We start from the raw sequence: 16,551 nt of genomic DNA on the forward strand, positions 1-16,551 counted from the left end.
TTAGCTCAGGAAGTGGAGCATCTCACCTTATAAGCATACTGCTACCTGAATTTATCAAGGCAATGAGCTGTTTTTGCAGAGTATTCGACAGCAAGCAGCTGTGCTACAGCCTGTGTGTTCCTTTGATCTGAAAGTTTGTTGGTAGTTTGCCTCTATAGGAAAAAAATTGGCGTTCTGGTTAATAAAGAACATATTGTGTGTGTGTGTGTGTGTTTATATCTAATTATTGGAGGTGGAATGTTGTTGGAGGCAGAGGATATTCTTGTATTTACTGTGGGGCATGTGTTACTGTTCTTTTGAGTGAAGTCATTTACTCAGCAGATAATAACAGTGTCTGTGCAAAGCTCAGAAAGGACAGACAGCTTCCATTCCTGCCCTCACAGAGCAAATGGGGGTGGTGGGAGGAATGGGGGGAGCTTGATATTAGTCAGGTTGTCATGTGAACTACAGGTGGGATTCAGTGCTCTCAAGGCAGATGTAATATAGAATGAAGGCTAACCTGAGGGTGAAGGCTTTTGGAGAAAACTTTAGAGGGCTTGTGTAGCATAACTGTGGAAAGAATTATAGAAAGAGTTCCGGGTGACCAGGTGGGCTGGTATTTTAGATATGTAGAGATTTTTGGGTTATATTCTGACCCTGTAACTTTTAAAGTTTATTTTTGTTTTCAGTAGAAGAGGAGAATCGATTGGATAAAGTTGGTTCTCCTTTAAGGAACTAATGAGGGCTCTTTGGCTCCACTTTACACACAGCTCAGCTACATACACACCATGTTGAAGTTTTCAGATTATGATTGTGTGTGGGATCTGTACTTTCTCATGGCTATAGACAAGGACACATCTACTCTTGATCTAGAAGGGTGCCCCTTCCCCAGAATGCATGTGAGCCCCCAGCTCACATGTGCTTGATTGATGGCTCTACCTGTCTGACTCTGGGTTTCTGTTTAGATGAGACTCATATACGCCTTCTTGGCTTCTCCTCTGTCCACACTGGCTATCAGCATGCCACAACACTCTTCTTTTCTGTTCACAGCCTTGGAGTTGCTTTGCTCACTCTTCTTTTTCCTCAGTTACATACATATTTCTGGAGGATGGGTGTGAGTATCTGGATTTCACGTCATTTGTTGAGAAATAAGCTGATAAACAAAGCAGGGATGATCAGTGTCTAGAGAAAAACATGTCTGACAAGAACTCTTGATAGTGTTTGATTGAAGAAAGAGCTAGTGGGCTTTAGTATGCGCACATACACACACACATACACATGCTGTATAAGCGAATGAATGTAGGCCTTGATAGAAGATGCCTCCTAAATTTTGAACCACATCTACTAGCAGCTTGGAGAGGCCAAAGTGAGACGTGAGTGCAAGAGAAAGATGATGCAAAAGTATGTGCACACATAGCCACACTGGAAATGTGGGCCCAAGGTTTAATCCAGCATATTTTGTTTCTTCATGGCATTGTCAGACAGCAAGGGGACTTTGCCATTAAAATTCATGGCAGACAGTCTTGGCACAGGGCAACGTGGAAAATGGTGAGTTCATTTGGAGGTTTCTGTGGAATCATAAACTCCATAGAAGCCATAGCCTTGCTGGACTGATTCAGTGTTGAGTCCCTCCATGCAGAGCAGTAGCTGCAATTTGATTGGATAGAGTGAATGATTGCAAAAGAATTAGGAAAACTCTGTGTAGTGCTTGAGGTTGCCATGGGGAAAGAGAAGGCATTTGAGGGTAGAAAGGGGAAGAGAATAAACAGAGACTAGGAATGAATGGCCAGAGAGACAGCTGCCCAGAAAGCGCGGTCACTGTGTATGAGGCTTGGGAATGGGTCATGGTTGTCATGCTGCTGTCAGCAGAAGAGAAGAGAGGAGTAGAGACAGGAGAGTGATTCTTTGGAGAATTTTAGTGGCAGGGCTGGAGAGGTGGTTCAGTGGTTAAGAGCACTGGCTGCGCTTGTAGAGGACCCAGGTGTTTCTCAATACCTATACGGTAGACAGGCCACAGCCTTCTGAAATGCCAGTTCCAGGAATCTGACACCTTTTTTAGGCTCTGAATGCATCAGGCACATAAGTGGTGCACAGATTCAACTGAGGGCCAAACACTCATTTAAAAAAATGAATTTTGGTGGTGAATGCAGATTATCCAAGGAAATGATAGTGAAATGATTGTTTAAGGAGATAAACAAAAACGGGGCAGCCGTACCTGTTGGGCTGTGGCCGTAGAGTTAATCTACTGGTGCTGTAAAACATGACCACAAACTGCCGCTTAGAACATGACAGCTATTACCCTAAGGTTCTTTGTGGGTCTGAAGTTCAGAAGGGTGTGGCTAAGTGGTGCCTAGGGCCTCATGAACCTATCAGCCATTTCGGTGTTAGTCAGGGCTGGGCTCTCATGGGGAAGGATCAGCTTCCAAGCTCCCAGGGTCATCTAAGGATTCACTTAGTGGGAGGCTACCCTCATTCCTGTTAATGAGCCTCTCCCACTTGGCATTTTCCTCTACCAGCCAATGAAGAAGAGCTGGGTAGCAAGATGATAGAAGTCACAATCTGTTTCACCCAGGAAATGAAAGCCGTACTGGTGTAAAGCAAGTACACCCACACTCAAGGCTTAAGACTGTATGAAGATGTCAACATCAGAGTGGGAATTGTAGTAGGTCCGTCTTGAAGTTTATGCCCTACAATAGGAGGGAGGGATAGTGTGACTAGGAGACATTAGTGCTTCAAGTGGAGGTCCTTTGGATGCAGGTGGTAGAATGAGAACTTGGAGTGATGGGAAGTTTGAAAGAGATTTTGCAGATGAAGATTAAGATGTGACCATGTATCATGCTTTTCAGGTACCTGTATCACTGCACTAGGGACATACATATATCCCATTTCATGTCATTAGCATTGCTGTCTTGTAACTGACCCTGATCCTCTCCCTTGCTAAAGTAGACTTGTATACCTGAGGTCACTGGCCAGTGCAGGTGTCTTCCTCCATCTGTATCAGGATGTTGTTGAGAATGAGAAGAGTCAATCCATTTGGATGTATTTTATATGTCACACAAACAAAGGGACAAGACTGCTCTTTTGCCCTGATAATACATAGCATGCATGGGATTTAATGGCATTTTCTCTGCTAACTTGGTTTCATTGTGTTGTATGTAAGTTGTGGAACTGGGCTGTGTCTAACATTGTGCTATTTTGGGGCTGTGAGTGGAACATTTGCTTTTATAGCAGATGAGCCCAAGCTGCTGCACCTTTCTAAACCTTGTGTCCAATTTTTATTGTTTTAAAAAACAAACCAACAAAACTTGTCCTTGCTGTCCCACCACTCTTGCTTCTGTGTATGTGTAGGATTTTAGCACTGCTTTCTTCCCTTTGGATCTGTTGCCTCTGATCTTCCCAGGGCTTGGCAGTCTGAAAACTAAGCTTGTTAGAACTCTGAGTAGTTTAGTGGTAGCCATGCTAGGAATGTGGGTCTAAAGCCACTTTTCTCAGTAAAAAAGGTGAGGTGATGCACATGGACCTTCCTAGCTCTGCTGTATTCACATTGAGGCTCCTTGCTTCTATGCTCCTGCTGGGGTTAGGGCAGGCATGTTGCCATTGTCCTGGTCTGTGTCTCATTGCTTTTGTGGAAACAGTGTCATTTTTTTCCCTTTAGATTTAGTTTTAGGGCTGTAGTGATAGGTGATGAATGGTAAGGTTCATAATCCAGAAAATGCTTGAAAAGTCCTGAAGATCTTTTTTTTAAATTATCCTTTTAATATTTATTTATCTATTTATTTATCTATCTATCTACCTATTTATTTATTTATTTATTTATTTATTTATTTATTTATTTATTTATTATGTATACAATATTCTATCTGCGTGTATGCCTGCAGGCCAGAAGAGGGCACCAGATCTCATTACAGATGGTTGTGAGCCACCATGTGGTTGCTGGGAATTAACTCAGGACCTTTGGAAGAGCAGGCAATGCTCTTAACCACTGAGCCATCTCTCCAGCCCCAGTCCTGAAGATCTTTAGACAAGATTTGCACTGAGGATTGCCTTGCTTTAGCCTGTTTACTTTTCCTACTCCTACTCTGGGAACTTGCTTGGTGGGGCAGCATTCCCAAGTTCTTGAAGGTGAGGAGTTGTACAGGGAGCTTGTCTCCCCGCCAGTGATCAAGTCAAGTGCCCAGACTTGCTCTTGTCCTTTTTCTAGAATGGCCATATGTCTGCTGCTACCAGTAGGATTAAATTTAAGATTCATGTGAGATGACACTTGTGACATGATGTGGTGTTAGGTGGAGGGCCTGGATGATTCTGTTCATGTTTCACTCCGTCTCTGAGGCATTTACAGGTATCACTAACACAGGGTCAATTTAGATCTTACATGACTGTTTTCAGAATGTTCCTTTGGAGTATTTGTACAAGTGAAGACATTTATTAAACATTGGATTGTTTTCAGACTGTTGAATATGTTAAACTTACAAAAATTATAACAATAGTATGAATCATATCTATAAATCCCCCCCCCCCCCCAATTCTGAGGCCAGTTTATAACCTACCCACATCTTTGGTTATGGTGAATCAGTCTGGATGCATTCAAAAACTAGTTCTGAGAAACTGCTTAGGATTGCAGCTTTGTTGTGGTCTGTCCAAAACACTTGCTTGCCTTTGAACCAAACTCTGTTGGAGAGCCTGTCTTCAGTTCTCCAGCTCCCTTAGCAGCTGGTTCGCATTGGTTTATTTTGCTTGCTGAAGGAAGGGAAGAGCTGTCATCTAGACTGGCCCCTTTCCGTGCAGGTGTTTGCCTTGGTTTTTTTTTTTTCTCTGCCCTTCCAGGGTGTTGTGAGGGTTCTGTAGACCATAGCCCTTAGGGTATTTCAGATTTTGTGAAAGGTGGTGAGATAGATGAGCTCAAAGTATTTTTGTTCTATTGTATGTACAGGACCCCTCCCCCCAATGACCTTTGTAGTTCAGGAAAAGGACAAAGTGTCTTGTGTTGGTTCTCAGTCTCAGATGTCATTAACCTGATTTCATGGAGTGCCTCTGAAGTGTGTCTTTTGACAGACCTTGTACTTTCTTATTTAGCAGGCTTGTATTATAGCCAAAAATTTTTAATATATTGGCTCTTAGTGTCTGTGACAATTCATTTTGCCCAGTTTCTAGAATAAATAAAGAGATACGACTTCTTCTAAAAAATACCCACAGCATTGCTGGACTGAGACTTCCTGGTACTGATCTTCTGCTGTGTGGGACAGGAGCCAAGAGCCCGCATCTCAGAGCAGTGTCTGGTAACTGCAGAGTATGGTATGGCAGGGCTGCGTTAGCCGAGGAGGAGGCCTTGAGGAAAGCCCAGGGCATTGTGCTTTCCTTTCCTTGAACTCTTGGCAATGGTGATCATTTGTAAATGCCAGAAATACCCGAACTTCTTTTATGTGGCAGACTTTGAATGAAGCACTGCAGATAATGGAATGAAGAGGCTAGACAGAAATCTCTTCAGCGCTGCCCTTGATACACAATCAGATTTTGAGGAGTTAGAAAATGTTTATCAGGGAAGAAAAACTGCTGGATTGGCTTTAGATGGAGAATGACCTAGGGATTAAAGGTGGCATTTTAGGTTAGTTTGAAGACGTTTCTGAAAGGAACGAGTCTTCTGCAATTAAAGGCAGTTTACAGATGGCATTATTCTGAGATTGCTAGTGGGTCCTAAGCCTGTTGCTTTTCTTTGGCTTTCTCTGCTGCAGTCAGGAATGACTTTGTGGTCCGTTCTCACCAGTAGAGTGAGAGCAGGAGAGTGAGCCTCTTCTGGCCTGACTCCTAGAGTGTCTGGGCATGAGTCTACCATCTCATCTGTCTCAGTGTGTTGAAATAAGAACGGCGGCGGGGCTGCCTCCCCAACACCCTGGCCGCTTGGCTAGCTCATGCCCGAAATAACAACACACAAACTGTATTCATTTAAGAACTGCTTGGCCCATGAACTCTAGCCCTTACAGGCTAATTCTCGCACCTGGACTAGCCCATTTCTAATGATTGTTTGTAAGCACCCCAAGGTGCGCTTACCGGGAAGAGTCCAGCCTCCGTCCATCCTGGTGTCTCTGCTCCAGAGAGCAGAACTGTTGGGTCTCTCCGGGAGCAGAGCAGAGTCTGACCTCACTTCCTCTTCTGCCCAGAATTCTATACTGTTTACTCCTCCCACCAATGCTTTAACCTATGAGGCCAAGCAGTGTGTTTATTACTTAACCAATGAAATCAACAGATTGATATATGACACTCCCACATCATCAGTGCAGAAGAGCTTAGAGACCCAGGAAATCCCTGCCATCGAATAGAAGGAAATTGATGCCAGAGCTGCTGCTTGGAGATGAGGGACACAGGGACACTTGTTCGGGACTTTGGCATGTGGTAATATAGATATTGATGGTGCTTGAGCTTATTAACATATAGTTTATAACTTACTTTGCCTTACTCATGAGATACTATGCCTACTGCTCTGTGAGACTGGTGAGGTGCTAGCTGTTACTCTCTTTAATCTGATCACTTATATGTAGTGACTGAGTTTTCAAGAATCAGTCCAAGTCTTTTTTTTTTTTTAAAGATTTATTTATTTATTTATTTATTATGTATACAACATTCTGCCTCGATGTATGCCCGCACGCCAGAGCAGGGCACCAGATCTCCGTACAGATGGTTGTGAGCCACCATGTGGTTGCTGGGAATTGAACTCAGGACCTTTGGAAGAACAGTCAGTGCTCTTAACCTCTGAGCCACCTCTCCAGCCCCAGTCCAAGTCTTGATAGAGCAGGTGACAAAAATGTTTAATGTATTGCTTGTAATTGGGACAGTGGCTTACCACATTTAATATAGCTGCTTTCTCCTTTGATTTAATAAGCTCTGTGGCCCCTTAGCTAGTTTTGACATTCTCGATGTTTACTGCAGCAGCTGTGAAGAGCTTTCCTCCTGTCACTTTCTCTCTCAAGGCCTTTAGTCATTTACTGTATAGTGTTTTACTTTATTAATTCATCTAGGGACTATGTGCGCATATGGCAGAAGTGTATGGCATCCTGACCTAGGCTCTGTGAAAAGACGCGGTGAGGGCGCGGTTCCTGCCCTGTTCTTATTCCTGCATTGTAGTTCTGTATCTGCACAGCTGTCATTTCAACCCTAAAACAACTGTGTCTCATGTTCTTACTACATTTTTTCAGGACTGCCTCCTCACCTAACGCAGTGTAGCTTCTGCAGGCATTGCTCCTCTTAGCAGATACTGTGCCGCTTGATTGCATATTCTGGCGTAGTTTTAAAAGATTCTCAAAGTCCTTACAGCACATTTTTAGTTCGTAGAATTAGGAAGTTGAGGAGTACCAGGGCTGGAAGATCTAAATTCTAAATCCTAATCTCTGAAGTTGTTTATCTGATTCCTGATGGTCAAGGTGTGGCCTGAATCACAACATTGGTGTCTTATGGGGCTTGTTAGAGAAGGATTTCTGGCTCCATAGAGACCCATGAATCAGAATTCAGGCTGAGCAAGGCCCTGAGATTACCAGTGTGAAGGGAAAGTAGAAGTCTTGTTCAAGGTCACCCTCCATTTGACTTGAAGAAACAGAAAGTTAGAATGGTTGCCCAGAGTCACCCAGCTGTTTATTTCCCACTGTGGAGTCATTTGTGAATCTGCACAAAAGATAGTTAGATTTGATATTCTGCCTTCATTAATTAGAATTGCATCCTTGGCATCAGATTTTTAAAATTTTCCAAGTTGACACCTGTAGCCAAGACCCATTGGTTTGGTTAAAATGGAATTCAGGTTTCTCTATGATTGTCACCAAGCACTCACTTTACACTCCCAAAGTGACACAGTCAGGAGCTGTGGAGAACAGTCCTTTCAGGCTTTTTACAATAGTGTGCATGTACCATGATGATCTACCTCACTTAGGGTCAGTTTACCTTACCTTCTAGAATGTCCCTTGAGACAGGATGCCTTGTTTATTGTGGGTCTCCGCTGACTGTCTGGCACGTGGCATGTGCTTCTTTGCCATTTGTAGACCAAATGAAAGAGGTAAAAAGAGGTGTGTGCTGTGGGAGGAATAGGCAGTTTCTGATCCCTACATCTATCTCCAGGGTTGCCTGATCATGGGGCCAAAGGCTTTCTGAAGGCTTGTCAGCTCTGTGGAGCAGCAGGACACACTGCTGTGGGAGTACTTGGACTCATATGTCTGCTTTTCTATGCCGTAGTACTGTCCTTTTGGGGTTTATCTGTCCTGACGTGTCTGCACTGAGTAGGAGAACCAAGAAGGATGGCTCCAGCTTGGCAGAACTTGGGACCAGCACTCTTTCCTTTGGCCAAGCCACTGCACTGTTGCAGAGAGGCATCTGGAGATGACTGGCACACAAGTGATCCTGTGAAAGTCTCTTGAGCAGGGCCTGGCACACGAGAGTCTAGGCAAGGTGGCTGTTGTTCCCATTGTCTTGTGCCATGGTTTATCTGCTTTGAGAACCTGGGGGTGGTTTGAGGTTATTTATAAAGTTTTTAAGCTTAAATCAACTGGGAGCCTTAATAAAGCCAGTGCTGTGGAGGAGATTTAGTTGAGTTCTGTCCAAAGTGTCTTGAGTTCTGTGTTGCCATTTGGGATGTTTTACCACTAACTTAACTATCAGATTAGGAAGATAGGTGTGAAAACCCCATTGTTTGTAAGGCCATTTATGTTAGTGTGTCTTGTCAAACATTAGTGATTTAAAAACTTTTGAGACTGTTAAGATATGCTAAGTAACTATTACCTTTAATGCTAATTTTTTTTTTTTTTTGGTAATAGGCAGAAAATGAGCCTTTAGTGTGGCTAGTAGGCTTCCTTGGAAGCTGGTAGATGTTAGAGTGGATGGGGAGGTCTCCAGACACTGGAGAAGAATTAAGGAGTCAATAGCTACTCTGGGTGTAGGAGTTGTGTTATGGGAAAGCTCTGTTGTATTTATGTCTGAGGATCCGGGTCACCCAGCAGGAAGGGAGAGGAAAAGGAAAAATTCATGGAAGTTTAGTCCGGCAGCTTTTTTGCTCTTAGAAAATGTTGAAATTATTAAAGATTGTCCTTGTTACTATAGTAACAGTGGTGTTTGCTGACGGTAGTGTGGTGGTTGGATTCTCTTTGGAGGAAACCCCAGAGGGGAAGGCATCATAGAGTGCCATCTTGCCTATCTGTGGTGACGCGGAGGCTCAGTTGCTTCCCAAGGACAGCTAGTAAGTGACAGAACTGGAGTCTTTGCACTTCAACTGTTGACCTTGAAACGGTCTTTGTTTTTTTTCCAAGTGTAAAAATAAGTGGTTTATAATAAATAATCAGTAGTCTAAAGTATCAGTATTACAGCTAAACAAGAAGTCATTCTTAGGACTAAAAATAATTGACTGGAGAGATCCAAATATTTTTCTCTTTTAAAAGAGTATAGGTTTTTATATGAAAACTTGGTTTCCTTGAATGAAGTGACTTGAGAGCAGAGTCCATATCTTCTGACTTCCTCCTCTTGTTCTTCTACATAATGCTGTTTGGCACTCAGCTGAGTCTCTTGTATGAATGGGGTGTTTTCAGTTGAGTCTCTTGTATAAATGGGGCGTTTTCAGTTGAATCTTTTGTATGAATGAGATGTTGGCTGTGTTGCTGGAACATGGTTAATGTTGATACTGACTGCAGATGAGGATGCCATGGATATTGCTTCTTATATGTTTTTTCTGTGCACAACACATGTGTACTCTATTAAAAACCACACAGGTGGATGTTTATTCTGTGCACAGCACATTTGTGCTCTAATAAAAACCACATGGTATTGCATGTTCTCATGCTTCCACGTGTGTCTTATATTTGGAAATGCTCCCAAGCCTACAGTGCAAAGCACTGTTACCTCAGCTCTTTGTAGATCAGATGCCGTCTTCGTCACTTTTAAATGCTGTATTGTGTTGTCTTCCCTGACTACAGTAGTCACAGCCTGGAAATTATCATTGAGGCATTTCTAACATCCAATCCCCAAATCCTGTTTCACTTTTGACTATTGTTAAAGATCATTCAGTCAGAACTCTGGTGCATGTTCAGTAGCCACTTCATTCTCCTTGGTCACAGATGGCTGTCAGTGGCTCTTAGTCTTTCTCAACTGCAAAGCCTTGACATGAAAGATCCCAGGCCAGTCGTTTTGTGGAATGCCCATGTTTGGATTTATCTGATGTTTCCTCATGGTTAGATTCAGGTTTTGCATCTTCAGCAGGAATATCACAGAAGAGCCAGTATATGTCTCTTTCAAAGATTAGTTTTACATTTTATTTTCTGTTTCCTTAGAGCGTTTCCCAAAGTGTATTCTGCGGAACTAGCACCTACTGTGTTCTCAACACCGTGCCACCTATAGAAGGTAGGATTTGAAAAGCTTTTGACTTTCAGGAATGGGTGGGCTTGGCAGCCAGAATAACTCCTTCCCTAGTGTGGTGAAAACAGCCCTGTACCAGAACTTAGGAAGCTGGGCTTCTGCCTTTTGCTGCTGTGTGATCTTAGATGAGTTACTTAATCCTTTTAGGCAACACAAATAATGCTCTCCTCATGAGCCTTCTGTGAGGATTTAAAGCGACGGATCCAGCCATACAGAAAGGTCACAGCCCCTGCAAATGTTGTATTAATACAGCACTTCCTTAACTGTGGAGTCCAGTAGTACATCTGGATGATACAGAGTAGGACTAGCTGGTGTTCTGTGGGAACCAAAGATTATTTTTGAATCCCAGTTCTACTTGTAACAGTGGATCTTGGCTAAATTAGTCTGAACCCTCAAGTTCCTTATTTGCAGAGCTGGGGTGGAGGTGGTGGTAATTAAAGCGTCACATTTTCTCATGAGGATTAAACAAGAGAACCCAGTAAATAGTCCTTCTTGGGTACCTGGTGTGTTACAATAGACCTCCATGAATGTCTCCTCCAATCAGTAATAGAAACCTAAGCACCTGTTGCTGAAGTTGGAGTTGAGTGAAATAAAGTACAGGAGTGTGCCCAAAGCCTAGGTGAATGCAGCCCAAGTCTTTGGTGCCTCTTCTTTTTCTGTTCCTGTCCCATATTTTATATTGAAATGTAACTGTAGAGTGAATAGGAGTTCATAGAACCTGGGTTATGATGCAATAACACAATGGAGAAGAAAACAGTAATTCTGGGCCACCTAAGACTAGGAAGGGTGAGAGTGGTATTTATACAACTCCACAAAGAGAGGAAAGAGAGGTTGTTAAATAACAAAACTATTCAGGCTTTGCTACTTAAAATTATTAACTGCTTTAATCACTAAAACTCCATTTGAAGAATTACGTTGGGTTTCATTTCCTTCTTAGACTGGAAGAGAACAGCATCTGTTCTGACAGTGTTTGGGACAGGAATCGGAAGGTCTTAGGTTGGTCACGGCAGTGCTTTGCTATGAGTGCTGTGCTGCCTGGAACACACCAGTGTGTGCTCCTTTCCCTGAGCTAGTTCTGATCCCACTAATTAAATCTAAGCACATCATAATTAGAGCCAAGCAGAAAAGTGTGGAACTGGAACTGCTGTTTAGTTTTTCCTCTTCACGCTGTTGATCACATGCCCCGGGAGAGTTAGCCGATGGACTTGCTGCTGCAGCGGAGCCGGTGTGGTGGTCTTTCTAGAGGTCCAGAGATGGACGAGTCACCATCCCTCACCTAAGTCAGGGTGTTCTCCTTGTTCATAGGCCCAAACTGTTATATTTTTATTGCAAAGGGAAAGACAGTGGAGGTATCCTTATCAGACTAGTTTAGTTAATATACTTAGGACTTAGCTTGCAGAAATTCGAGCACCCCAGAAACATGCCAAATGCATTTCTTTGTGTTTGAGTCAAAGATTTGGCAATGTGAATCTCAATTTTAGAAACAAAACTGAAAGTTAGACTCTAGTTAGCTGAGTGAACATTTTTATACATTTTAGAAAGATCTAACTAAATTACACTATGACTCTGAAATTATCATTTTGAAAATATTTGAAGGTTGACTAGGAAGGATGGCTCATTCTCTAGAATTATAGCTGTCAGCCAAGCACATCATCTGTCAATTTCAAGAGCCCCACCAGTTTTTATTGTGAGGTAGGTTAGGAAATTATATTGTGAAGTCATGTATCATGTATTTTGCTAGATAACGATAATGAAATGCTTGCCTGTCATTTAGTTGACATTCCCACTTTGCAGTGTCAGAGTTTAACTGTTTGGGTTGAATATGGAGGTGCAGTTGAAACCAGTTTATACCTTAGTTTTAGTGTTAAGATACTATTACTGGCATTTTAAAACTGGCACATATGTTCGGTTCTTTAATCATTTTACAGCTATTCTAAAAAATTAAACAGTAGCTTTTAATTAAAAACACATTTTTATGCAGTATCACTTTGTGAACAGTTCTTTTCCAACATAAGAACAAAGTTTTCAGTTACCATACTTTACCATTAATACTGAAGTTGGATTATTTTCCCCTGGTGCTGGAAACTGAACCCGGGCATTTTAGGTGAATAATCTGTTACTGTGCTAAACTTGGCCCTAAAGAATGGAGTATGAGTTTAGCATTAAACTTTCTGAGTTCTGACTCTGTCCAGCATTGAACTTGCTTCTTCATAAGTTGGGAGAAGGGCATTTACCCATCATTACGATTCTTAAGGGCACCTGACTTACCGTTCAGCATAAACCTAAAATTCTGAAAATGATGCATTTGAAAAGCAGAGCAAGAGGACTTGCTGGCCGGGCATGCAATCCTTTCTTCCTTTCACCTTGTGAACATAGGGTTACTGTGCAGGGCTGCTTCATAGCTCTCTTCTGTAGCGAGCTCTGGTGGAGCCTTGATTGAGATAGTGCCCACATAGCATTATGCTTTCGTCTTTAAAAACATTTGCCTTTGGGTCCACACACCATTGTCTCTTCTGTCAGAGTGAAATTGAAAGCCTGAAGCTTTTCCTCAAGCAGTTGTATTATTGAGAACAAGGACACAAACATATTCTCTCTCTCTCTCTCTCTCTCTCTCTCTCTCTCTCTCTCTCTCTCTCTCTCACACACACACACACACACACACACACGCACACACTCATACACTCAGTATTCTCTTTCACACACATAACATTCTGTCTCACACAGACTTGATGTTCTCTCTCTCACATACACAACATTCCCTCACACACATTCAACATTGTCTTGTACTCATGCACACATTTCACACACACCATTCTCTCTCACACATTATACACACTCCATTCTGTTTGTCTGTCTGTCTCTCACTCACACACACAGACACACACACACACTCATACACTCACCCTTCTCTCTCTCACACACACTCACCACTCTCTCTCACACACACACTCACCACTCTCTCTCTCTCTCACACACACTCACCCTTCTCTCTCTCACACACACTCACCACTCTCTCTCTCACACACACACTCACCACTCTCTCTCTCTCTCACACACACACTCACCCTTCTCTCTCTCACACACACTCACCACTCTCTCACACACATCACACACACTCCATTCCGTCTCTGTTTCTCTCTTCCTCTCACTCTCACTTTACTGCTGGCAGCCAGGTTTCTTAAAGAGGCTAAAGGGACAGGAGGTTAGCATGGGTTATGACCAACAAATGGAAACAGAAGTTAGGGTTTAATGTTCTGTTCTGCTTTAGATTGCTTTCTCAGGAAGATGGCTGTTCATGTACAAGGTATCTCTGCATCGACTGAGTACTAGCCTAGTGCTATTCTCGTAAAAGATATCCCATTATATATTGAATAGAATATAGATGTTCACATTTCACCTCTACTTTCAAAATTGTGTATGTCACTTTTTCTTTTAAAGAGAAAATAAAACCACATTGGATAGAAAGCAGGAAGGTAAAACTTCATGTGTTTCTGTCTTCTGTACTTTAAATTTTTTGACCTATGTGCTTCCCTGAGCATATGTAATTATAAAGACTTTATAGTAAGCAATGAATCAGAACGTCCTATTAACTTTTTCTTAGTTGATTTCCTTTTGATTTTAAGCAATATTTTTAAGTTTAATCTTAATTTGGTATTAATTTGTAATTTTGGATCTCCTAAGAGCAGTGTCAGCAGTTTCTCACTGCTGGAGACTCGCACAGTTGTGTTTATAATTCAGTTGGCTGTGTAGTTCATGGACCAAAAAAGAGTTAGTAGGCTAAGACTCTCAAGTTAATTCCTGTAAAGCATTCTGCATGATGTGGTAGATTTTCTCAGACTATTTTTGTGCCTGATATTTACTTCTGTCCTTCTCCAAGAGAAGAAGAAATGTGTTAATCAGATGAGAAGTGTTCAGGTGGGAATTTTGTAACCTTAGGAAAGTTTTGTTGTTGTTTTATTTATCCCTCAAAAGACAGTATTAACTAGAAGTACAGAAATAACTGGATAGATAATTGCTGTATTTCACTTCATATTTAAGCAGTACCTGTGGACCTCTGTAAAGCTGCTGATTTGTAAGGCATGCTGTTGCTGAAGGACCTTAAATTTTATAGAAATTTGTACTTGAGGGAGAATTAAACGATCCCGAATTCTCTGATTCATGATGTGGAAAAACTGGAAACACTGAGTAACTTACCCAAGGTCACACAGGCAGAAGGGCGCAGAACCCTGACAGGTGTGGGCTGTAACTCTGGGTGGGTGCTTGTGAAAATTGGTGAGCCCGTGGTGGAGCAGCTTGAATCTAACCTTGTAACACGCTGTCCCAGGACTCAGGTATATGGCCCCTCATGTCGTCTGGGGATTTCATTCAGCGTAAAAAATTGAAGTGGGTAATTTGAAACTCTGACTGGAATTTGCCACATATGGCAAGGAATTTGGAGTCAGGGAAAGGGAGGGATTTCTTTACAGGAGTGGAAAAGTAAATGATATGTAAATAAATGATGGAAATAAATGCTATCTAAAGAAATGATCTACGAAGCATCAGGTAGTCAGATTTGCTGTCTGGGCTAGAAGTAATGAGTTCTGTGACTCATTTAGACAGTTACATCTGATGGACTGCATTAATTCTGCAGACATGTACATGAAAATCAGCTTAATTAAAGTGATGAATTGTTAAGGTGCAGCCTAGAAAGGCCAGCTTCTGTATTACCTGTTAGTTAACCACAGTCTTAAATCCTTATAAGAATCTGTTGTTTCCTTTAGAAAGGAAAATCTCTTTTGTATTATAGAAGACAAAGTCATGTTTAGTTTATGAATAAAAGTCACATGCAATTATAATTCTTCAAACTTGAAAACTATGACACGTTTAACTTGGTTGATAAACAGTTTCTGGGTTTCATGAGGTTAAATCATTTTATAATTTCGGTGTTTCTTGAAAGCACTGAAAGAGCCTTTAAAGTAACAATCTGATTTTGGGCGGCTCTGGGGCACTTCCTGCTTGCTTGCTTTTTGTTTTGCTTGCTTATGATGCTCAGTCTGTTTTAGAGCCCCACAGGCAGATTCCTGCTGCCTCCATCCCAGAGTGTATAGGTGAGGAACTATGTTCTTGAACTCAGCCGCTAAGCAGAGCTGCTGCTTTTGACATTGTCAGTGTGCTTAAAGGAGACTTTCTCTTTCTCTGAACTTACTGTTTTCTTCTTTATAGATGATCATGGGAACAGCAATAGTAGTCATGTAAAAATCTTTTTACCGAAAAAGCTGCTTGAATGTCTGCCGAAATGTTCAAGTTTACCCAAAGAGAGGCACCGCTGGAACACTAATGAGGTAGATACACTTCAATTCTTAAGGGCATATTATTTTATGGGTGAACTCTTTAGGATGTTTTGCATAGTGCTACTTTATATTAGCTTCAAATTCAGTAGCTTGAACATGGAAATTGTCAATGAAAAGAATTTATTTTAAATCAACAACAACAATAAAAAACAGGATTTTCTCTGTGGGTAGCCCTGACTATCCTGTAGTCCAGGCCGTCCTTGAACTCAGAGACTCACATACCTCTGCCTGTGCTGGGATTAAAGGTATGCGCCACCACCACCTGGCTGAAAAGAATTCTTAATCTCAAATTGACATAAGCTAGCTTGGCTTGTGTTAAGAGCGGTAAACTGCACGTGACTCCACTAAAGCAGCACCTTGCGTGTGATGGTTGATTTGCCTGTGCATCTCAGCATGAGTTCTGTATTGTTCAAGTGGATGACTGCAGTCCCAGTGCTTCACAGAAAACAGTTGCTGGAGATGCGGTATATAGAGCTGGGGACAGGCTCATCAGTCCTTTGATCTGGAGAGAGAGAGCTTCTTTCAAGTATTGACTGTTTGCCTTAGTAATAGGGTTTCTGTTAGGACTGCAGGCCAGAATGTAGGCCACACATTTGACACCCATGTAAAGAGTAGATTGATGGAGAAGATAGAAGGAAAGTTTGTCTTTTTGGGCAGACTTTTCCTTTTTTGGTAAATTGTGTGTTGTTTCGTTGTCTAAAGTTTTAGCTTGAAATCTGGGTATTTAAGGTAGGGTAGTAGCAGAAATTGGATGTTATCCATTTCCAGTGTATTATGACAGTTACTGTGGTGGTGAGAGCTGGGTGTGTGCCTGTCAGTCATGGTCTCCTTTGGCTCACGTGACTGGGACTACTGGTTACCTCAC

At 42.0% G+C, this 16,551-nt stretch overlaps 1 protein-coding gene across 4 annotated transcripts in view; it reads left to right on the forward strand.

Moving 5' to 3' along the window:
- LOC126508206 (calmodulin-binding transcription activator 1-like) overlaps positions 1-16,551 on the forward strand; it is a 90,273-nt gene that overhangs the window by 17,515 nt on the left and 56,207 nt on the right. For all 4 annotated transcript variants that reach the window (XR_007593751.1, XR_007593750.1, XR_007593752.1 and 1 more), the window contains exons 2-3: positions 10,272-10,341; positions 15,559-15,677. Coding sequence is in view for 1 of the 4 variants with exons in the window: in XM_050153304.1 (XP_050009261.1) it covers positions 10,272-10,341; positions 15,559-15,677 (189 nt within the window). In the remaining 3 variants the exon portion in view is untranslated. The remainder of the gene's footprint in view (positions 1-10,271; positions 10,342-15,558; positions 15,678-16,551) is intronic.

The sequence above is a fragment of the Alexandromys fortis genome, unplaced genomic scaffold, assembly GCF_014885135.2.
Source record: "Alexandromys fortis isolate MF-2015 unplaced genomic scaffold, M_Fortis_MF-2015_v1.1 scaffold_88, whole genome shotgun sequence".
NCBI lineage: Eukaryota > Metazoa > Chordata > Mammalia > Rodentia > Cricetidae > Alexandromys > Alexandromys fortis.